General features: G+C 34.5%; 5 protein-coding genes and 1 long non-coding RNA gene across 7 annotated transcripts; 3 read left to right on the top strand and 3 right to left on the bottom strand.

Annotated features, from left to right (window-relative positions):
• Positions 1-17: 17 nt before the first annotated feature.
• LOC123013010 (ankyrin-1) lies at positions 18-2,480 on the bottom strand. Of its 2 annotated transcripts, XM_044411293.1 has the most exons (4): positions 2,397-2,441; positions 2,198-2,345; positions 1,061-2,149; positions 18-986 (listed from the first exon to the last, which is right to left on the bottom strand). In XM_044411293.1, exons 2-4 carry the CDS (start codon positions 2,286-2,288, stop codon positions 448-450), a joined length of 1,719 nt encoding a protein of 572 aa, XP_044267228.1. In that variant the 5' UTR covers positions 2,289-2,345; positions 2,397-2,441; the 3' UTR covers positions 18-447. The 2 variants fall into 2 exon arrangements, with proteins under 2 accessions (XP_044267228.1, XP_044267227.1); XM_044411292.1 differs by having other exon boundaries at positions 2,198-2,480.
• LOC123013899 (zinc finger protein 62 homolog) lies at positions 2,479-18,269 on the top strand. The gene is made up of 9 exons (XM_044412759.1): positions 2,479-3,415; positions 3,463-3,684; positions 3,737-3,766; positions 5,129-5,361; positions 8,666-9,940; positions 13,888-14,031; positions 14,097-14,979; positions 17,463-17,678; positions 17,728-18,269. Exons 1-9 carry the CDS (start codon positions 2,962-2,964, stop codon positions 18,126-18,128), a joined length of 3,858 nt encoding a protein of 1,285 aa, XP_044268694.1. The 5' UTR covers positions 2,479-2,961; the 3' UTR covers positions 18,129-18,269.
• On the top strand, positions 5,582-8,192 carry LOC123013012 (zinc finger protein OZF-like). The gene is made up of 4 exons (XM_044411295.1): positions 5,582-6,553; positions 6,608-7,115; positions 7,173-7,616; positions 7,666-8,192. Exons 1-4 carry the CDS (start codon positions 6,422-6,424, stop codon positions 8,118-8,120), a joined length of 1,539 nt encoding a protein of 512 aa, XP_044267230.1. The 5' UTR covers positions 5,582-6,421; the 3' UTR covers positions 8,121-8,192.
• LOC123013016 lies at positions 7,776-8,779 on the bottom strand. The gene is made up of 3 exons (XR_006413247.1): positions 8,691-8,779; positions 8,532-8,637; positions 7,776-8,479 (listed from the first exon to the last, which is right to left on the bottom strand). It is a non-coding gene; the product is annotated as an uncharacterized LOC123013016 (long non-coding RNA).
• On the top strand, positions 8,256-10,414 carry LOC123013011 (zinc finger protein 2 homolog). The gene is made up of 2 exons (XM_044411294.1): positions 8,256-8,613; positions 8,666-10,414. The coding sequence occupies exons 1-2, from the start codon at positions 8,476-8,478 to the stop codon at positions 10,160-10,162; spliced, it is 1,635 nt and encodes a 544-aa protein (XP_044267229.1). The 5' UTR covers positions 8,256-8,475; the 3' UTR covers positions 10,163-10,414.
• On the bottom strand, positions 10,501-12,723 carry LOC123013009. The gene is made up of 8 exons (XM_044411291.1): positions 12,533-12,723; positions 12,286-12,482; positions 11,848-12,235; positions 11,516-11,798; positions 11,208-11,466; positions 10,829-11,158; positions 10,664-10,782; positions 10,501-10,611 (listed from the first exon to the last, which is right to left on the bottom strand). The coding sequence occupies exons 1-8, from the start codon at positions 12,620-12,622 to the stop codon at positions 10,538-10,540; spliced, it is 1,740 nt and encodes a 579-aa protein (XP_044267226.1). The 5' UTR covers positions 12,623-12,723; the 3' UTR covers positions 10,501-10,537.
• Positions 18,270-18,630: the final 361 nt, after the last annotated feature.

The following is an 18,630-nucleotide window of genomic DNA, read 5'->3' on the forward strand; positions in this document are numbered from 1 at the left end:
TTGGTATTAGAAACCACTTTAATACAAAAATTTATTCATCCTAATCACTACAACAATATCACAAAATTAATAAATTGTATATCTATTTTTTATAAGAACAAAATATATATTAAACTGACTAGTGACTATAATCGGGTAAAGGAGGGAATGCTGGGGTGATCTAAGTACACATATGGTTTAGAAATGGGTGCAACAATCTTTGTGTTTTATCAAGAAGCAACGTTTGAGTTGGCAACAGAATTGAAGATTTTTTTTTCATAATAATTGCCAAAACTTGATGTTGTGTCAACTGAAACAGGTTTCTCCAGCCCACTTTTAAACCTCTCAGCATATATTTAAGAACACTACTTCTTTCTATCAACGGCAACACACAATGGTCCTCTCGTGAAAATCTACTAGATTTGAATACTGAAGCTACACACTTGTTACATTAATACAGAGATCATTTCACAATATTTCTAAAGCCAAGTATCGTTGCAACCACACCGGCAACGGCAACTTGGTGATTTTACTCAGAAGATGTCGCCCGAGACACCCTCTTATTTTAATCCTGCATATTTCCTTGAGTTGTAAGGGTGTGCTTTTCACGTAAACCAAAAAATCGTGTACGGGATCGTCAGGTTGATTCCGTAACGAATTCAATTCAAAGGCCATATTCGATAAACGAAAGCCGGCGTAAACTATCAACTTGACCAATTCGAGATTTCCGTGTCTTTTCGCAAGACTTAAATTATCGAAATAAGCTCGTTCGTCGCGTAAATTGACATCAACTCCGTGCCGAACTAACGCATCGGCCCCATGGAGATTTTCTAAAATAATGGAGTAGAAGAGGACACTTCCCTGGTAGCTTGTTGCGTTCATGTCGGCGCCGTAGGAAACCAAAAGGTCGATTAAATGCTCCAAACTTCGCTTTTCGCGGATGTCTTGTACGCAAATGTGGAGAGCCGTCATGCCGTTGATGTTGTTTACGGCATTCACGTTGGCACCTAGAGAAAAATTAATTACGAAAAAATTGCACAACACCAAACACTGTCAACTAATTACATAACGCAAACCTCACCATTTTTGAGTAGATATCTCGCCACTGTCAAGTTCTTCCTCGAGCACGCCACCATCAACGGCGTATTCCCTTGATCATCCCTTATATTCAAAAGCGCCCCTGCTTCATGCAATGCCTTGACCATCTCCGGATTATTACTTCTTGCGGCGGCATGCAGTAAGTAATGTGACTGCACAACTCTCGCTCCTGCGTTCAGTAACATCATCGCGATTGGTGTGGAATCATTCCAAACTGCTCTTCTCAAGGGCGTGTATCCCGCCGCATCCTCCTGATTAAGTCTGGCCCCGTTTTTTATCAACAATTCCACTGCAGCTTCCCTAGAGCCCAACACAGCTAGAGATAGAGGCGAACGCTCTTTCATATCAAAAACGTTGATATCAGCCTCGTTCTCTATCAAAACTTGCATGATTTCAATGTATCCATGCTGGGCGGCCACATGCAGGGGTGTCTGGCGTTCGCGACAAGCGCAGTTCACGTTGGCCCCCTTGTCGACCAAGTAGCGAACCAAGGGAAGATGACATTTGAAGACTGCAATGTGTAGGGGGCTCACTGAGGCGGCGTCGCTTTGATTTATGCTGATTTCATTAAATGTTTCAACTAGGTATCTGACCAGTTCCATGTTACCCGATCGCACAGCGTAATGTAAGACATTTTTACCGTGACTATCAAGTCGCGCAATGTCGTTATCTGGTGATTTCAGAACTAAAGAACTCTGATTTAGGATGTTAGCGTACCATTGGTAGATGTTCATTTCTTGGGGTTCTTCTTTTTCAGGTTCTGTGGATTCGGTGTTAACTTCCATGTCCCATTCCAGGGCTTCCATGCCCTCAGGGGTGGGACCTTCCCCAAAATCGGGTTCTTCAACATCTTTCCGTACAACAAAATAGCCAATGTTTTTGTACTTTGGTTCTGGGTTATTTAAATCTAGTAAAAGGTTTGATTTTGTGCTTATCTCACTTTTTATACTGAAATCAATACTGGAGCAATTGGAATAGTCAATCAGTGTTTTGACTATTGAGAGATTCCCTGTCTCAGCTGCAACTCCCAAGAGGGTCATTCCAGTTGAACAGATTTTGTTTATGTTTACACCTAATTAAACTTAAATCATTTTATGTAATATTGTGATTTGAATCATACCTCTCTTTAAGTAACACTTGAGGCATTTTAAATCATTCTGAATGATAGCATGCATCAACAATTCGTTTAAACATTCCATCATATTTTCCATAAAAAATTATTTTTATCATCTGACTTCGAACATGATTGTAGCCCTGACGTTCGCGGCCTAAAATTATTGCGTTTCTTTACTGTAATTCATTGTAAACATTTAAAAAACATTTTTATTGTTTTGACGCGCCATTGCTAATTATTTACTTTTTTGACGTTTATTTGACAATGACTTCAATGACCATTGACAATGTCAAATCTGGGGTTTTTAACAAGTTATGTTGGCGACAAATTTACTTGTCTGAGTGCTTACTGATTAGTGATTAGCGTGTCCCAATTAAAAAAATATAAGTAATAAATAATTAATTGGAAAAGTGATAAGAAAAATTAGGAATGAAAATCTTTAAAACCGCACGAATTAATTCCCAAAAAACGATTCATGTTTATTCCGAAAAGTCATGACCGTTTGACAGTAATTTTTTGACAGTTTCTGCATTTATTTTATTATTAATTTGTGAATAATTGAGCTACAAAACGTGGAAATTGCATGTTATATAAACTGTGGATGTTTCCAAGCCATTTCTTCGCTTGCTGGTTAAAATACAGCGAAGTTGTGACGTAATTATTGACCTTTTGAACTGGGATTGACCTCCCTGTGGCCATCTAGTTAACTGTAACCGAATGTTTACGAGTTCTTCAACGTTCATTTTAAGTGACAACCACCAGTGATCAAAATGAACTCTGATTCCAATAAAGAATATTCCGTGAACTGGAAAAACCACATGGACCATGTCCGAAAAGCGTTTGATAATTTATTAACCTCAAACGAATTAACCGATGTTACTTTGTGTTGTGAAGGGCGGAAGATTAGGGCGCACAAAATGCTCCTTTCCGCATGTAGCACCTACTTCCGGGACACTTTCAAAGACGTGCCTTGCCAACACCCAGTGATCATTTTATACGGGGTGGAATATAGTGTTTTATCAGATATACTTCATTTTATTTACAATGGGGAAGTTAGTGTCGATACCTCGAAATTAGACTCTTTTTTAAAAACCGCTCAGTTGTTGCAAATCAGTGGACTCACCGATGACACCAGTGACAAACTTACAAGTGATAGTGAACAAAATGCACAAACGGCCACTACTAGGGAACCGACACAGGAAACTTTCACAGAACAAATTTCAAGTAAGTTTTACGAATTTGCAAGTCAATGAGTTGATTTTTGTTGTTAGTATCAACAGCGAGTGAAGATCCTAAAAAAGCGATTAAGAGAAGAGTACAGGAACCGGAAGTAACACAGACGCAGATTAAACTGGGTAGACAAGAAAGTGATACACTTTTTATGTCTGATATTAAATCAGAACCCAGTGAGTTTGTTAATTATGAGGATCCTTTGGAGGATCCACTTTTACAAACTGAACAATCAAATGATACTAGGGAATTTTTTGGGACGGGTAAGGAAACCTAATTTTGATGCGTTTTATTACTTAAAATCTATCGGTTTAGGTCAAAGGGGCTGCGAGGAGGACATCAAAAGTAAGTAATTTTAATTATCTACAGTATTTATTTATTGCTTTTTACCTCTAAAAAATTATTAGAAATTTGGGATTTCACACAAAATGTATATGAGATTGAATTTCTATGCTAGTTAGTCATTTCAAACGAAAATATTTTCATTAATTTTATTATTAAATTATTAATTGCATTGATTTAAATATTCCAAAAAGTTTAGGCCAGAAAGTCTTGAATAAATTGCTAAATGGCTATTATTATTAATTATTTTTTAATTTTATTATTTCATGTGTTAAAGGGCGAATAATATATGCTCTTTTAAATTTCACAAAAAAATAAAGACATTGGAGAGATTACGTTAATATTTATCAAAAAGTTATTTTACCGTTCTTTAAAGACTTGTAATTTAATACTTTACTACTTTTTAATACGTTTTTGAAAACCTAAAATAAACTTTCGTTGTATTCTGTAGCGAAACGAATTAATGAAAATTTAGTAGAAGTCGTCTTCCGAAAGTGGAAAATAATGGTCGAAGACTCTCTTAAAACGGTTTTACATATAGAACTAATAAAAAAAAATATGGCAAAATATATTGGAGATGTTTAAAGTATTATTTTATTAAATGCAACGCTCGGCTTATTACAATTACGATTACAATCTAATAAATGCAAATGAGGAGCATGTACATCCGTCGAATTTGTGAAAATAATATGAAAATCAAACCAATAAATTGTTTTTGTATGTTTTATTCTTTTGTTGTCTCTAGTGTAAGAGCAACAATTAATTCGTTTACAAATTTGCCAGTAATTTAGTTACTTTCTTTAAAATTGAAGGAAAATTTTCGACAGTATGCAAATGCAAATTTTATTTAATACCTTATTAGGACAGTTTGTTGCTTATCGCAATTATTAAAAATTCAGATAATTATTCATTATGAAATATATCTGTATAGTTCAACACCTTTATTATTTGATGACTCATTAATATATTTATGCATTATCGTTTTGAAATTCGTGTTTACAATTTGGTGACAGATCTATTATCGGTATCCAAAAATGAAATCATATAACCGAAAAAATCACCGGTGATTAAATAAAATAAGACATTAATTTTATTTTAAAAAGACAATACCCAACACCTGGATTTGTAACGTCCATCTGCAAGCTTTCTGCTTTAATTAACACAAAGTTCTGTACGTGAATAATTTGTATTTTAGTGATTATACTGTTGTTATGTGATAGTTACATTGTTACGTAAGACTTGTAAAATGTAACGAAACAAAAACATAAAATTCAGTAAAGCCGCTGATTTGTCTTGTCTAAGAAGCGTTCCTTTTACAAGTCTTGCAGATGTGAGTTACCATCCTGATGTAGTATTGTTTTCCAGTTGAGAGGACAATTCTCGAATCGCCAACGGTACTGGATATCGACACAAAAATCAAACAGAGTAATTTTTCCGAGGACTGCTTGAAGTGTTCCATTTGCAACAAAATGTTCTCGCATCCGTACAGCTTGCACCATCACAAAGCGGTGCATTCGGGCAATACGCAATGTCCGATATGTCACGCCGTACTATCGCGAAAATACAACTTGAAAATGCACATGAAAGCACGACATAACGTTTAAATGTATTGTTCCAGCAAAGGCGAGTAAGAGCACCTCTTGGCCCATCAATACTGTCAAGTGTAACATCTGTAATAAAGTCTTCTCGCATCCGTACAGTCTGCAACAGCATAAACCGGTCCATGCCGGAAATACTCGATGTCCGATTTGTAAAGCCGTTCTTTCGAGGAAGTATCATCTCAAGTTGCATATGAAGGCGAGGCATAATCTGAACTGACATACTGTCGTCACGTACTGTTAGTGCTTATTAAAACCAGCTTTAAATTCGTAGTTTATAAATAGATTTCTAAGTAATTTTGTAAAATAAAAATTCATCGTGTGTAATGTGTGATGGATCAACGTAGCCTGTTTAAGATTTTTACTCTAATTTAACCACAATTGAGCCAGTTGTTGTGGGGAAGCCTTAGATAAGCGTTAGTTTTTTATATTTATTAAAACATACATACATTTTTATACAACAGTTTTATTTTTGTCTCAAAATTCCAATAAGTTGTAAGGGTTTTAGAATTTTGTGTTATATAAAATGAGATACTTAAATGTATATCAGGCATTTATACATATAGGTATGTATCCTCTGTATTTTTTTTGTACAGTTACCATAATTCTTTCTTTTTACATCATAAGTACAAAACTGATAATTGTTTATGTTAAACATATTTTGTATCTGTAGGTAGGTTATACATTTAAGTTTGTTTAAAAATGTTGTCATCAAACATATCTGAACGGTTAATTAAAGTTTGATTCTTTTTAATCTTTTTTACTTAGACTTATTGTATTAACCAAAAAGCTAAATCAAAGCTAAATCTTGTTGGTGGTGTGTTATTGCAGATTTTTTTAATAGTTTAAGAAAAGTACAAAGTGAAAGAAAATCTCTAATAAAATTAATCTTAATTGTAAAATAGACACAGCGACCCCGATAGGACTGTTATTATTTTTCCCCACTCAAGAAACAAACGAGTATGTACGCCACTGACAATATTATCATGTTTTGACAGTTTGCTGGTTTTACTATTTATTTACCTGCACAGAAGCACTACAAGAATTTATTGTCCAAAAAATGGAAAAGTTTGCGAAACACTGCCGAATCTGTATTAAAGAGACAAAAAACGGTGTGTATTTATTTGACGCAACGATTTCAGACAGTGAAACCTACATTGTGGATTTTTTACGCCAAATAACAAATTTGGAGGTTAACTATTCTTGATAAACAATTATTTTTTAATTTTTTTTTTGTTACTTGTAGATAACTGAAGACGATGGCCTTACGAATATTTTATGCTCTACATGTGTTACAAAAATTTTTGACTGTTTTGATTTAGTCCAGATATGTATTTCTTCAGATGCTATTCTTAGGAATGCGAAGAAAGAGTTGGTTGAAGTTTTGGATACGAAGTGTGATTTAAAGAACCAAAGTAGTGATCTAATCAACTCAGAAGAAGACCTTAATTTGTCGAAAGATGGTGTATTTGAATGTAGCATATGTAAATTGACTTTCAGCAATAAAACTAGCCTCAATAAGCATAATAAAAGCACTCACAAGGATGGCAATCCTTTCAAATGTGATCAGTGTTCCCAATCATTCCCGAAAAAGATGCACTTGAATGTCCACCAACGATCACATGCCAAAGACGAAGATAAGAAATTTTTTTGTAAAAACTGTAACAAACAATTCATGTATGAATATTTATTAAAACAGCATCAGTACAAGCATACCGATGAGAAACCTTTCCCATGCAAAGTCTGTAATAGAGGTAAAATGAATTTTGATAATCATTAAAATAATCATTACGAATGCAATTTTGTTGTAGGGTGCCTTACAGCAGAAAGCTTACGACGACATATGAGAATCCATGATACAAATTACGTGAAAAAGAAACACTCGTGTGATATTTGCAACAAAGAATTCCCCTATCCCAGTTTTCTAGCTGAACATATGAAAAATCACACTGGGGAAAAACCACACTTGTGTTCCACATGTGGTAAGGGTTTTCGCCAAAGCGGGGCCCTTCATTACCACCAGAGGATCCACACTGGTGACAAAAAATTCGTTTGTACAATTTGTAATGGACGTTTCATGTCTCAAAGTGTTCTAAAAGTGCATATGAGGAAACACACAAATGAGAGGCCTTATGTTTGTCATATTTGTGGTATGGCGTTTCGACAATCAACAGATATGAAAAGTCACCAGAGGACCCACAGTGGCGATAAACCTGTGTTATGCAATATTTGTGGCAAGCGAATGTCAACTACCGGTATGTCGTCATACTCGGCTTCGCCTCGAACACAAATTTCTTGTTTTAGGCCAATTAACCATCCATATCAGATCTCACACTGGTGAAAAGCCATTTTCTTGCTCAAATTGCCCCAAAGCGTTTACGTCTAGGGCGTTGTTGGTCAAACATGAACGAATACATACTGGAGAGCGGCCTTATGGATGTAATGTTTGCGGCAAAGCGTTCAACCAAAGTGGGACTTTAAGGACACACCGGAAGACTCATGAATGTGATAAGAAAAGAAGGAAAAGTGAAAAACAAAAAGAAAAATATACCGAAGTTATGGAGGATAAGGCCTACCAAAATACTGAAGCTCTATTTTTTAAGAACGAATTTGTCAATTTGGAAACAGAAGTCGTTACTGATGAGTTTATTGGAAATAATGTTCAGGATATCGAAGTGAAGACGAGTGATGGGTGTGTGAATAAGACTCAGGTGACGCTTATTCTGCCCGCGCCTATACCATTGTTGCATAATCTGTAACATATAATCGGATAGATTTTTGTAAATAAAATAAACAAAAATAAAAGCTATTTTTACACATGAATGAAAATAATAATGCTGATTGCGCAGTTTCTATGACACTTCGTTACGCCACTGCACTGGCAACAATGATAATAACACAACATTCCTAATTTGCATTCAAATCAATTTTTTGGCATAAGGATATGAATGATCTGAAAAACTATATTATGACTTTGAAATTGCTTCAAATTTAAAATTTCTAGAGAAAAATCTTGATTCATAGGCTTGAATGCGGTTTTTGGATTATGTGGTGCACACAACAGCTGATGTGATGGCTGTCGACAACAAAGCAATTCCAAACTAATACACTGAAATGTCTAAAATGAAGATTAGAATGAGAATAATCAATGTGAATAAAGTGTGTAGGACCTGTTTAAGTGAACGGGGCCATTTAAGGGAGATTTTCCCGACAAAGTTGCCAAAAATGATGGAAAATTGTGCTTCAATACAGGTAAAGGTTATCTTAAAATTAGTTCTACAACAAAAAATACAATTTATTTAAGGTATGTGAGGATGACGAGCTTCCACCCCACGTTTGCATCACATGTTTTCATTTAATTGCAAAGTTTTACACATTTAAGAAGAAAATGGAACGGAGCGATAGGATTTTAAGGACGTACCTAAAACAGAATAAAATGAAACAAAAGGATATCCTAGACATAGCGATCAGCGAAGCCCAGATTGAACAATCTAACAATGAAGATTTTGGCGAAGTTAGTGAAGAAGACATTCCATTAAGCAAGCGTCAAGTGAAGAAAAGTGCGCGTTTGATGAGGAAAAGTAAAGTCAAAGCTAACAAAATGATCGACGACTTTATCAAAGACGACAAAGGCAATGTCATCTCGGAAGAAAGCGAGTATTCCATCGAGTTTGTTAAAGTGGAGGAAGACCAGCAGCAAGCCCTATCAAGTTTCCCCGACGGTCCTCCACCTCTAGTCCCCTTAGAACCCACCAAAAGAGCCGACAATAACGAAGCTCCAGTCATGAAAACTCTACCAGAGGACCCTCCGCCCCTAATCCCCATCAAACCAATCCTAATCCCCGATAAAATCCTATCAAACGTCATCGACCCCCTCGAAATAACCGTCAACTGTACCAGTTGTAACCAACAGTTCAACTCCTTATCCGCATTGAAAGACCACAAACTGAACGATTGCAAGCAAAAGAACCTCAAGTGCAACATATGTCGTAAAGAATTCAAAGAACGCAAACGTCTAATTGGCCATTTGAAAGGTCACATGGTCGCTAAAGATTACGGTTGCAAAATCTGCGGGAAACGTTACCCTAATCCCAGCACATTTCGAGTCCACATGCGCACACATACGGGAGAAAGACCCTTCAAATGCCAAATCTGCAACAAGGGTTTTGTCCGGTGGGCCGGCGTCGTAGGGCATATGCGGACCCATCAATCCCACAAACCCTACAAGTGTGACACTTGCGGCAAGGGTTTCAAAATTTCATCAAACTTAGAACGCCACAAGGTTCTACATGCGGAAAGTCTGCCCTACTGTTGCAATTATTGCGGGAAAACGTTTAGTCAGTCTGATAATTTGCAATTACATATTCGGACCTACCATACGAACGAACGGCCCTACCTTTGCAACGAGTGCGGAAAAGGATTTGTGAGCTCTACAAGGTTGAACAGACACATGTGGGTGCATACAGGGTACAAGCCTTATCGTTGCAAAGCTTGTCCTAAGGCGTATTCAAATTCAAACGATTTAAAAAACCACGAAAGATACCATTTGGGGAATCCTAACGAAGGTGATAAACCCTATGTTTGTAAAGTCTGCGAGATGAGGTTTTATCATCCTTGTAGACTGAATAAACATATGAAAACTCACGAGAGGCCGTTTTCGTGCTCTATTTGTTTCAAGAGTTTCAATTCTAGTGCTTTATTGACTAAACATTTGACGGGGAAAAAAAGTGTACATTTGGTGCAAATGGAAGAGGTGCAGCAGGATCACGAGGGTGTTAATCAATTTTTTTCGGAATATTGAACACAAATCAAAGGAGAGATCAAGGACATTGATTTTTTAAATGGTTGCTACTACGTTGTAGTTTCGATAACATTCCATAAATCTGCTAAATGGTACCGGTTTTAGAAACAAATCAAGTAATTAGATGTAACACTAGCACACCCCCGCAGCGATCATATTTTAATAAGTAGCATTTTTAGGCAAACTTTTACGATTATTGTATAAAATAGACTTTTATATTTCAATTCGTCAATAAACTGGAGGAATTTTAAAGTTTAACTTAATTCTTTTCCCACTGTACTTGCAATACTTTCAACCCTTTCAATTTCGTCTAATCCCCTTGGAGAAAATAAATCAAATTATCATTTATATATATTTTATTTTTTAATTAAGTAATTAATAATGGTCAATATAACCAACAAGTTTCGTAACATACAATGTTTTAACATCTTTTTCATCGCAGTTGATTTCTAGAAAGCAACACAAATTACTATAGATGTAATTAAATAATTGAAAACTTACCGTAATTATCATAAACGCAAGGCGGAAGGATAAGAAATTCCGAAAAGTGATGCACCACGATAATCTCCTCTGAATCCACTTTAGAACTCATTTTTACAGCAAAGGTAATGGGTGAATTACTGAAATCAAAAATTAAAATAAATGGTTAAATGATCAAATACAAACTTTTGCAAAAACAGCTGATCTCCTGTTGAAGAAACAACATCTGAGAAGTGGCAAACGCGCAACTGTTTCAGATCAGTCCAAACAACTACCTTCTCAAATTTATCTATAAATCTTTTACACACAGCTTCACAAAAAGTATCAAAATACTCTTCCAAAATTGACAAATTATCCTTATATAAAAGCATCAACTCGCTAACTTTGTGCAATGAATCCAAGTAAAATAATTTAAGTTTGTTGCTTGTCATGTCGGCAATCACAGATTTGGTGTTTACACTAATTCTAGACTTGCGTTGCAGATCTGTGTTAACATTAGTCTCGGCTTTCAAATCGCTAGGTAAATAAGAATTAATCAAGAATAATTAAGATCGGGAAAAAATACTTCCACATCTTCAAAAGTGAATCTTTAGCGAATGGATAAAAACTGGTGATGATGGCGAGGTAATCATTTTTAAGCTTAATTAAGCCTAACTCTATGAGGAGTTCTACACATTGAGGAAGACTTAAAGAAGAGACGATAATTCGACCGTTTACAAGTTCTGCAAGGGTGCAGTCGCTTTCTTCTACGGTCTGAACTCCTGTTTCAAATTCTTCAAAAAAGAATTGGAAACAATGGCATAAATCACCCACAGTTTTACAATCTGAAACCTTAATTTATTGTTACTCCACTAGCGATAGCAACTGACTTACGCTTCAAGCTATCCCATAATTTGTCCAAAATGTTTGTTTGCCTCAAATTTTCTAAATCCAAATTGGTAAAACTGCGCCCACCGTATGATTTCTGGGCATGGATAAAATCCAATATTATTGAATTGATGTCGCTAGGGTCCATATCATGTTCAGAATTGATAATAGTATTATCGTTGACTCGTTGTGTATCTTGAAGGAGAGTAATGTAGGATTGTACAAGACATAATTCTTGATATAACCGATTAATACGAGAATTATTATGGCCAATTATAACTTGAAAATTCTAAAAGTACCAAAATATAAATCTACAACTGTTAAACTTTGTCACCTACCATCTTTGAAACCGTATTATTTTTGGAAGATTTACTATCCATAAAAGTTGAAACATCAATAGTTATATTCCCATTGTATTCAACATTTTGAAAGGAGTGACAATTTTCCAAGTTGTAGCCAAACAAATTGTAAGATTTTTTAATAAAAGTTTTAACATTCGCGTTCGCATTTTTCAACGATTTTAGGAACTCATTTTTCAGATGATCAATAGTTTGCTCACTATTATTATCGTAACAACAAGGCAAAACGTGAACAAGAGTTCTAACAATTTTTTTGGGGGTTACAACAGTACCTAATCCAACAGTTTTTTTAGCATCACTTCCATCACAGATGCAATATATTGACTCATTACGTGACTTAAGCCTCAACTGGTTATTTATAAATGTTCTACAAAAAAATAACAGTGCAGAAATAAAGTATTACTTAAATATTATTACCTGGCTTCAGATAGTGCAAGTGGGTACTGTTGAGCTTCCTCAGATGACCAATTAGTAGGTTTTGTTAAAATTATATCTTCAATTATATCATCACCCCCAAGATCTGTTTTTAAAGGATCTCCTGTTAGGTCAAAATCACTCAACTCATGAATTTCAGTTTCTTCCCCAGAGATTATATGTGGACTTTCAGCTTTCTTCTACAAGAAAAAATTGTGGAAAAATAAGTATAAAATATGTAAAAACTCACCTCTTTAAAAACCAGTTTAAGATTACAATTTTCTTGCAATAAAGCTTCCAAATAAGAGGGTTGTTTCGTAGTTATAACTTTCACATACATATTTGCACAATTCTAATATTTAAACACAAAAACCACATTGGAAAATTGAGTGATCCGTTGAATTCCCGTGGTTGAATTCAAAATTATTGACAGATCAAAAACATCAATAGTAGATACCTACATTACCAATTGAATTAGAACGAATTAAGAAATCAGTAGCGTCTCATAGGAAGTGATGATTGAGGAAAAAAAGAGTACCAAAATAAAACTTCCATTTTTGGGAAATATTTATTTTATTGTTAGTGCTTGTTTCATTTTTTTACATTGTTTCGAATACTGATATCTTATACATCTATGATGCGTCTGAGCTTACTTCTTATGTTGTCAAAATACACTTTTAATTTGTTTTTTCGCTAATTGTTGATATTATTACCATAGTACTCATAGCAATTTTGACATTTTGTCGATTTTGACATACTTATCTATAATAATTTCTGAATTTATTAAATATCCTGATACAATATTAATATTAGTGTTGGAAAAAAGTTTGAAGGTAACACGAGTTTTATAGTTTTTTTTATAAATATTATATGTAGTTTAAAAGTCTCAGTCTTAAATTCTCGTTCCCTAACGGCTGCTTGAATTTAAAGTACAACTTCGATTTTTAAACTGTCTATAAAACTTTGGAATTTCGGATGATTTGTCATTCGACTGACATAGGCCTTAGGCAACTAACCTCACTTTTCAGTTTTTGTAATTTTTATCCTGATAGCTGGAGAAAAAATGACAACAAATCAAAATAATTTATTAAACTTATATAAATACACGTATTGTTGGCATTATTGTTTCGGAAAATCGACGCAAAAAATTAATTTCAACTAAAACTTTCAAATTCTAGTTTCAAACGTCAATCATCAAGCGTGGCTTACATTGACATTTTTTGAACTGATATAAATTGAATGTCTAAAATTCCGTATCCGCCACTGTAGCTATTTTTTATAAAGTGTCTGACTGTTTTATTTGTGTCCCATCGATCAAGAAAATTTACCTACGCCACTGGAGTTGTGTTTTTTCAGGCCTGATTGGCATGTGACGTAAGCCCAGTTACAAGAAATAAGAACTTACAACGTGTTTGTCACATAAAAATTAAGAAATAATACCTTAAAATCACGAAATAAATAAATAAATCGTGGGAAATTGTTAAAAACATGGATTTTTGTCAAATTGGCCGGCTCCATCTGGCGGCGACCCTAGCAAACGCTGTTAGCTCTGGAAGCGTTCGATTGATTGTCAAAAGTTTTGTTGCAATTTTAACCTATTAAAAAATAATGGACGAAGAAATCTCAACAAGTATTTGTCGTGCATGTTTGACCGAATCGGGAGAATTCCAGTCAATCTTCGTCTCCGATGAGAGAACCGGCACTTCCATACATATTTCCGAAATGATGATGGCATTCGCTTCCGTCCAGGTAAAAACAAATAATCAACATTTTGAGTGCTATTATTTTCAAAATTTAAAAATGTTTCTTCCCAGGTGACACTCGGTGATGGGCTACCAGAACAAATCTGTACCACTTGCGCTAGAGACACTGTAAATATGTATATGTTCAAGTTAAAATGTGAAGAATCAGACAAAATTCTGCGGAGTCGGCTAGGCAAGAGCCCCTTTCAGGAGCAGTTCACTATAGAGGAGAAACACTTCGTGGAAACTAAGGGGGACGTGGACGTTTACAGTATAGTTATCAAGCCTGAACTGTCTTCAGAAGACTCGGAAGTTAACCATGACCTGAGTGACGATTTTGACCATATTAACGCACCGGATAAAAGTGATAGTGACTTAGACGCGTTTGAATTTTTAGCCGACGAAGGGGACAAGGAATACAAGTGCCCCCATTGTCCCAAAGTGTTCAATAAAGAAAGCGCAGCAAATCGCCACATAAAGACTCATTCAGCCATCAAAGCATACAAGTGTGATACATGTGATAAGAGATTCTCGCGAAATGACCTACTGTTGAGGCACAAAATCGCCCACGCGATGAAAATGGACGATCAAAAATTCGAACTGGAGAACTTCAGTGAAGAAGATCAGGATCAGGATGAAGATACGATTATTATTAAAACAGAAACAGCCCTTTATCCATGCGCCGAATGCAATCTTATATTTATTAAGAAAGAGGAACTTGAAACACACATTCAAAATCATGAAAAAGGTGGCGGGGAATCTATAGTTTGCAAAATTTGTATGAAAACATTCAGCAAACAAGCGCATTTGAATCGACATAAGAAAATTCATTCACAGAATAAGCCACACGTGTGTCCAACGTGTAATAAGGGATTTGTGAGGGCGGAGCAACTTAATAATCACAGAAACATACATTCTGGAATCAAACCGCATGTCTGTGCTATTTGTCTCAAAGGTAAAAGGACTGACAGTTTTAGTCCTAGTCTTATAGCAAAAACGTTTTCCTAAGACCCACTAAAAATTTTATTACTTTTAACTTAAATGCGGTATTGTTAAGAGTAAACTAGAGGGTAAACAAATCATAAATTAGTGGAACCCATCCAGACCCAGAAACCAAGGAAACAGGTCAGTTTTTAACAGGGCCGGATTACTTATATACTTTCTTTTTGTCTAAAATACTTGAAATATTTTAATAGTTTTTGATGTAGTTATTAATAGTGTCAAGTATTTTAAGAAATTTAAAAAAGCCAGGTGGTTATTAACAAGCTATTATTAAATAAAGATGATTTTTTTTTAATAATAGCTTGGTAAAACTCCACCACTACTTTGCTTTTAAATACGGTCCTGTTTTATTTTAGTGGGAACAGCAACACTTGCAAAGGAACGTGCCATTTATGGAGGGTTACAAATTCAAGCCATTGTTTGGTTAATCCCTTATAATGTGTCATAAAATTTTTAGTAGGTTTTAGGAAAATGATTTTTCTACAGGGTGTTTCGTTTTTATTGTTACAAATTTAAACAGATGATAGGATATTTAATTCTAAGACAAAAGATTCCTATAAACATGTATCGAAAAATGCTTGGTAAGGGAGCTACACCCCCTAAAAGGGGGCTAATAGGTTTTTGCTAATATTTCAGAAATCATTTAAGATAAAATTACAAAATTTGGTACAGATGATAACCTTTATACCCCTAAACGAATTCAAACATCTAATATCGAAATTTTTAATCAGGTGCGTCCGAAACTGGTGGAGTTTAGGGTAAAAAAATACCCTATCTATTTTGGCTTTAGTTTCTTTAGTTATGCATTGACCGAAATAGTGGTCACTTTGAACAACTCTTTTAGATTTAGGCAAATTCATTTACTTAATGTTATTATTGTTACTGTGATGTAATTTATTAATTTATTATTCTGTAAATTCTGATTTATTTGAATGTTGTATTGGTGTGTAACATAAATTTTAAATTAATTTTATTTAAAAACAATACGTCGTATCGACACAAGAGAGACTTTTCTGTGATAAACTATCGAACTTAAGATTTTGTTGCTGAAAGTATCGAGAAACTAAAGCCAAGATAAATAGGGTATTTTTTTACCTTAAACACCCCCAGTTTCGTACGACCCTGATTAAAAATTTCGACATTTGATGTTTGAATTTGTTTAGGTGTATAAAGGTTATCATCTGTACCAAATTTTGTAATTCTATCTTAAATGGTTTCTGAAATATTAGCAAAAACATATTAGCCCCCTTCCAGGGGGTGTAGCTCTCTTACCAAGCATTTTTAGATACATGTTTATAGGAAACTTTTGTCTTAGAATTGAATATCCTATCAGCTGTTTAAATTTGTAACAATAAAAATGGAACATCCTGTATAGTTCTATGATATGCATTTTCAAAAATTCAAAAAATTTAATCGTAGTTTGTACAGCAGTTAAAGATAAATAGTTAAAGCAGGTTAAGGTATTATTTTCGTTTAAACAGTTAAATCTTCCGAATTCATTTCTTATTAATTTAAAAAAAACAGAACACTTCTAAATGTGGTTTTATCGTTTTTTATTATGTTTAGAAAAATAGAGCTGTCTACTAGTAAACATTTCAAATGAAAAAATATCTCACAAATAAATTAAGTAGTTAAATAATAGGATATATGTTCATTATGCACATAGTTGGATATTTATTTAAAAAAAGTGTTAATCAATAAATGTTGAATTAGTTGGTTTCAATGAAAAAATAAGTAGTTACGTAGATTTTTACAAAAAACATGAACAGATCCATTGTTGTTGTTTTCTCTCAAAATTTCAGGACGGACGAATTAGAAATACATCTTTATTGAAATATCCAAAATAAAATACAAATTTGTTTGTCATGACAATTAAACAATTATTTTCCAACATTCCAGTTGTCTCTTTTCGTAATATCAAAATGAAGAAATTAAAGTGATCATTGATACTTATTCTCATTATTGCAGTTTATAAATGTTAGCAACGTAACAAAAAAGTAAGTCTAGTGGGCAGTTAATTGCTCTTTATTTCGTTATGACGATTTTTGTAAACCGATGCAATTCAATAATAGTCTTTTATTTTTATACTGTGACAAATAAAGAAAGTTACAACATGCTTTCATTCCAACTTTATCTACTTATCTTTATTTACTGAACTAAAATTAAGAAAACTCAAGGAGGGCCAATTTACTTACAAAATGTAAAAAAGTAAATAGCCTTATTCTCCATTTTTTTTATAGTTTATAAACTATGAAGTGTCTGTAAAGGAAATAACAAAAAATATGTAATTACACGTCACTATTTTTCAAGTACTGTGTATTATATTTACTAAAACACGTGCCACTTATATTTGTGTTTTTATGAAAAATTGGACATACCGCGACTTGAAAGTGATCGTTTTGTCATAATTAAAAGAGGAGTTCTGTTTGTCTTCAGGTTTTAACCAAATATCGAATTTGAAAGACCACATGCGCACCCACAACGGCGAAAAGCCCTTCTTGTGCTCTACTTGTGGCAAGGGCTTTAATCAATTGGGAAACCTTCGCCAACACACCATCCGCCACAGCGGCATCAAAGCCCACCTTTGCAGCACTTGTGGTAACGGTTTCGCCAGCAAAGGTGAACTTTCGGCCCATCTGCGAAAACACACCGGTAACAACTCGAATTAAATAATCGCAGCAATTATTTGTATTTGTTTCAGGCGCGCGCCCTTTTGTGTGCCCCATCTGCAATCACGGCTTCACGACGTCAAGTTCTTTAACAAAACACAAACGAATCCACTCGGGGGAAAAACCGTACGAGTGTGACGTATGCAAAATGAAGTTCTCGCGATCCGGAATTTTAGCCAGACATAAAAGGACACACACGGGAGAGAAACCTTACGTTTGCAAGTTTTGTACGAAAGCGTTTTCGCAGTCGAATGATTTGACGTCGCATTTGCGGATCCACACGGGGGAAAAACCGTACATTTGCGATGTATGTGGACAGGCGTTTAGGCAGAGTTCTGCGTTGAAAACGCACAAGAAGACACATCCCGATAGGGAAGTTATTGACACCAAGATTGGGGTTATGGGGCTTATGCATGCCCCATTTTTAACGTAAACGAGGTGTAGTTATAGTACTCTGTCTTACCAATTTTTTATTTATTTATTTTTAAATATACCATTATGTAAACATTAATTTCTCAACATTTTATCAGATTGTTATTTATTTTAAGTCTATTGCTCAAATAGAGTCCAGATTTAGTTATTTGGTGTTTTATTAATTTGCTTTTATAAAATATATAACCAATCCTGAGAAATTTAAATGGATTCTAATTGAAAAAATTAGAGCTAATTAGTGTAAACGAGTTATGCCTGGTTCTGTTGACATTTCGAATTTATCACGTGGAACAAAATTTGTCGATGAAAAAAAAATTGTTCCAAATTGAATAAAGCAAGTAAATACGGTTACGTATTAGTTTTTGGTTATTTTTACACATCCTTGAATGATCGAAAATATTTTAAACTTCTGTGCAAAACTGAATAAAATACTCCAAATTCTTGAATAATGATATTTTGGGCAAAGAGAGTCAAATGTTGTCAAAACAGAGATTACGTGCAGT

This window comes from Tribolium madens, unplaced genomic scaffold, assembly GCF_015345945.1.
Source record: "Tribolium madens isolate multiple individuals breed KSU strain unplaced genomic scaffold, Tmad_KSU_1.1 Scaffold_96;HRSCAF=242;Tcas5.2_LG5, whole genome shotgun sequence".
NCBI classification, from domain to species: domain Eukaryota; kingdom Metazoa; phylum Arthropoda; class Insecta; order Coleoptera; family Tenebrionidae; genus Tribolium; species Tribolium madens.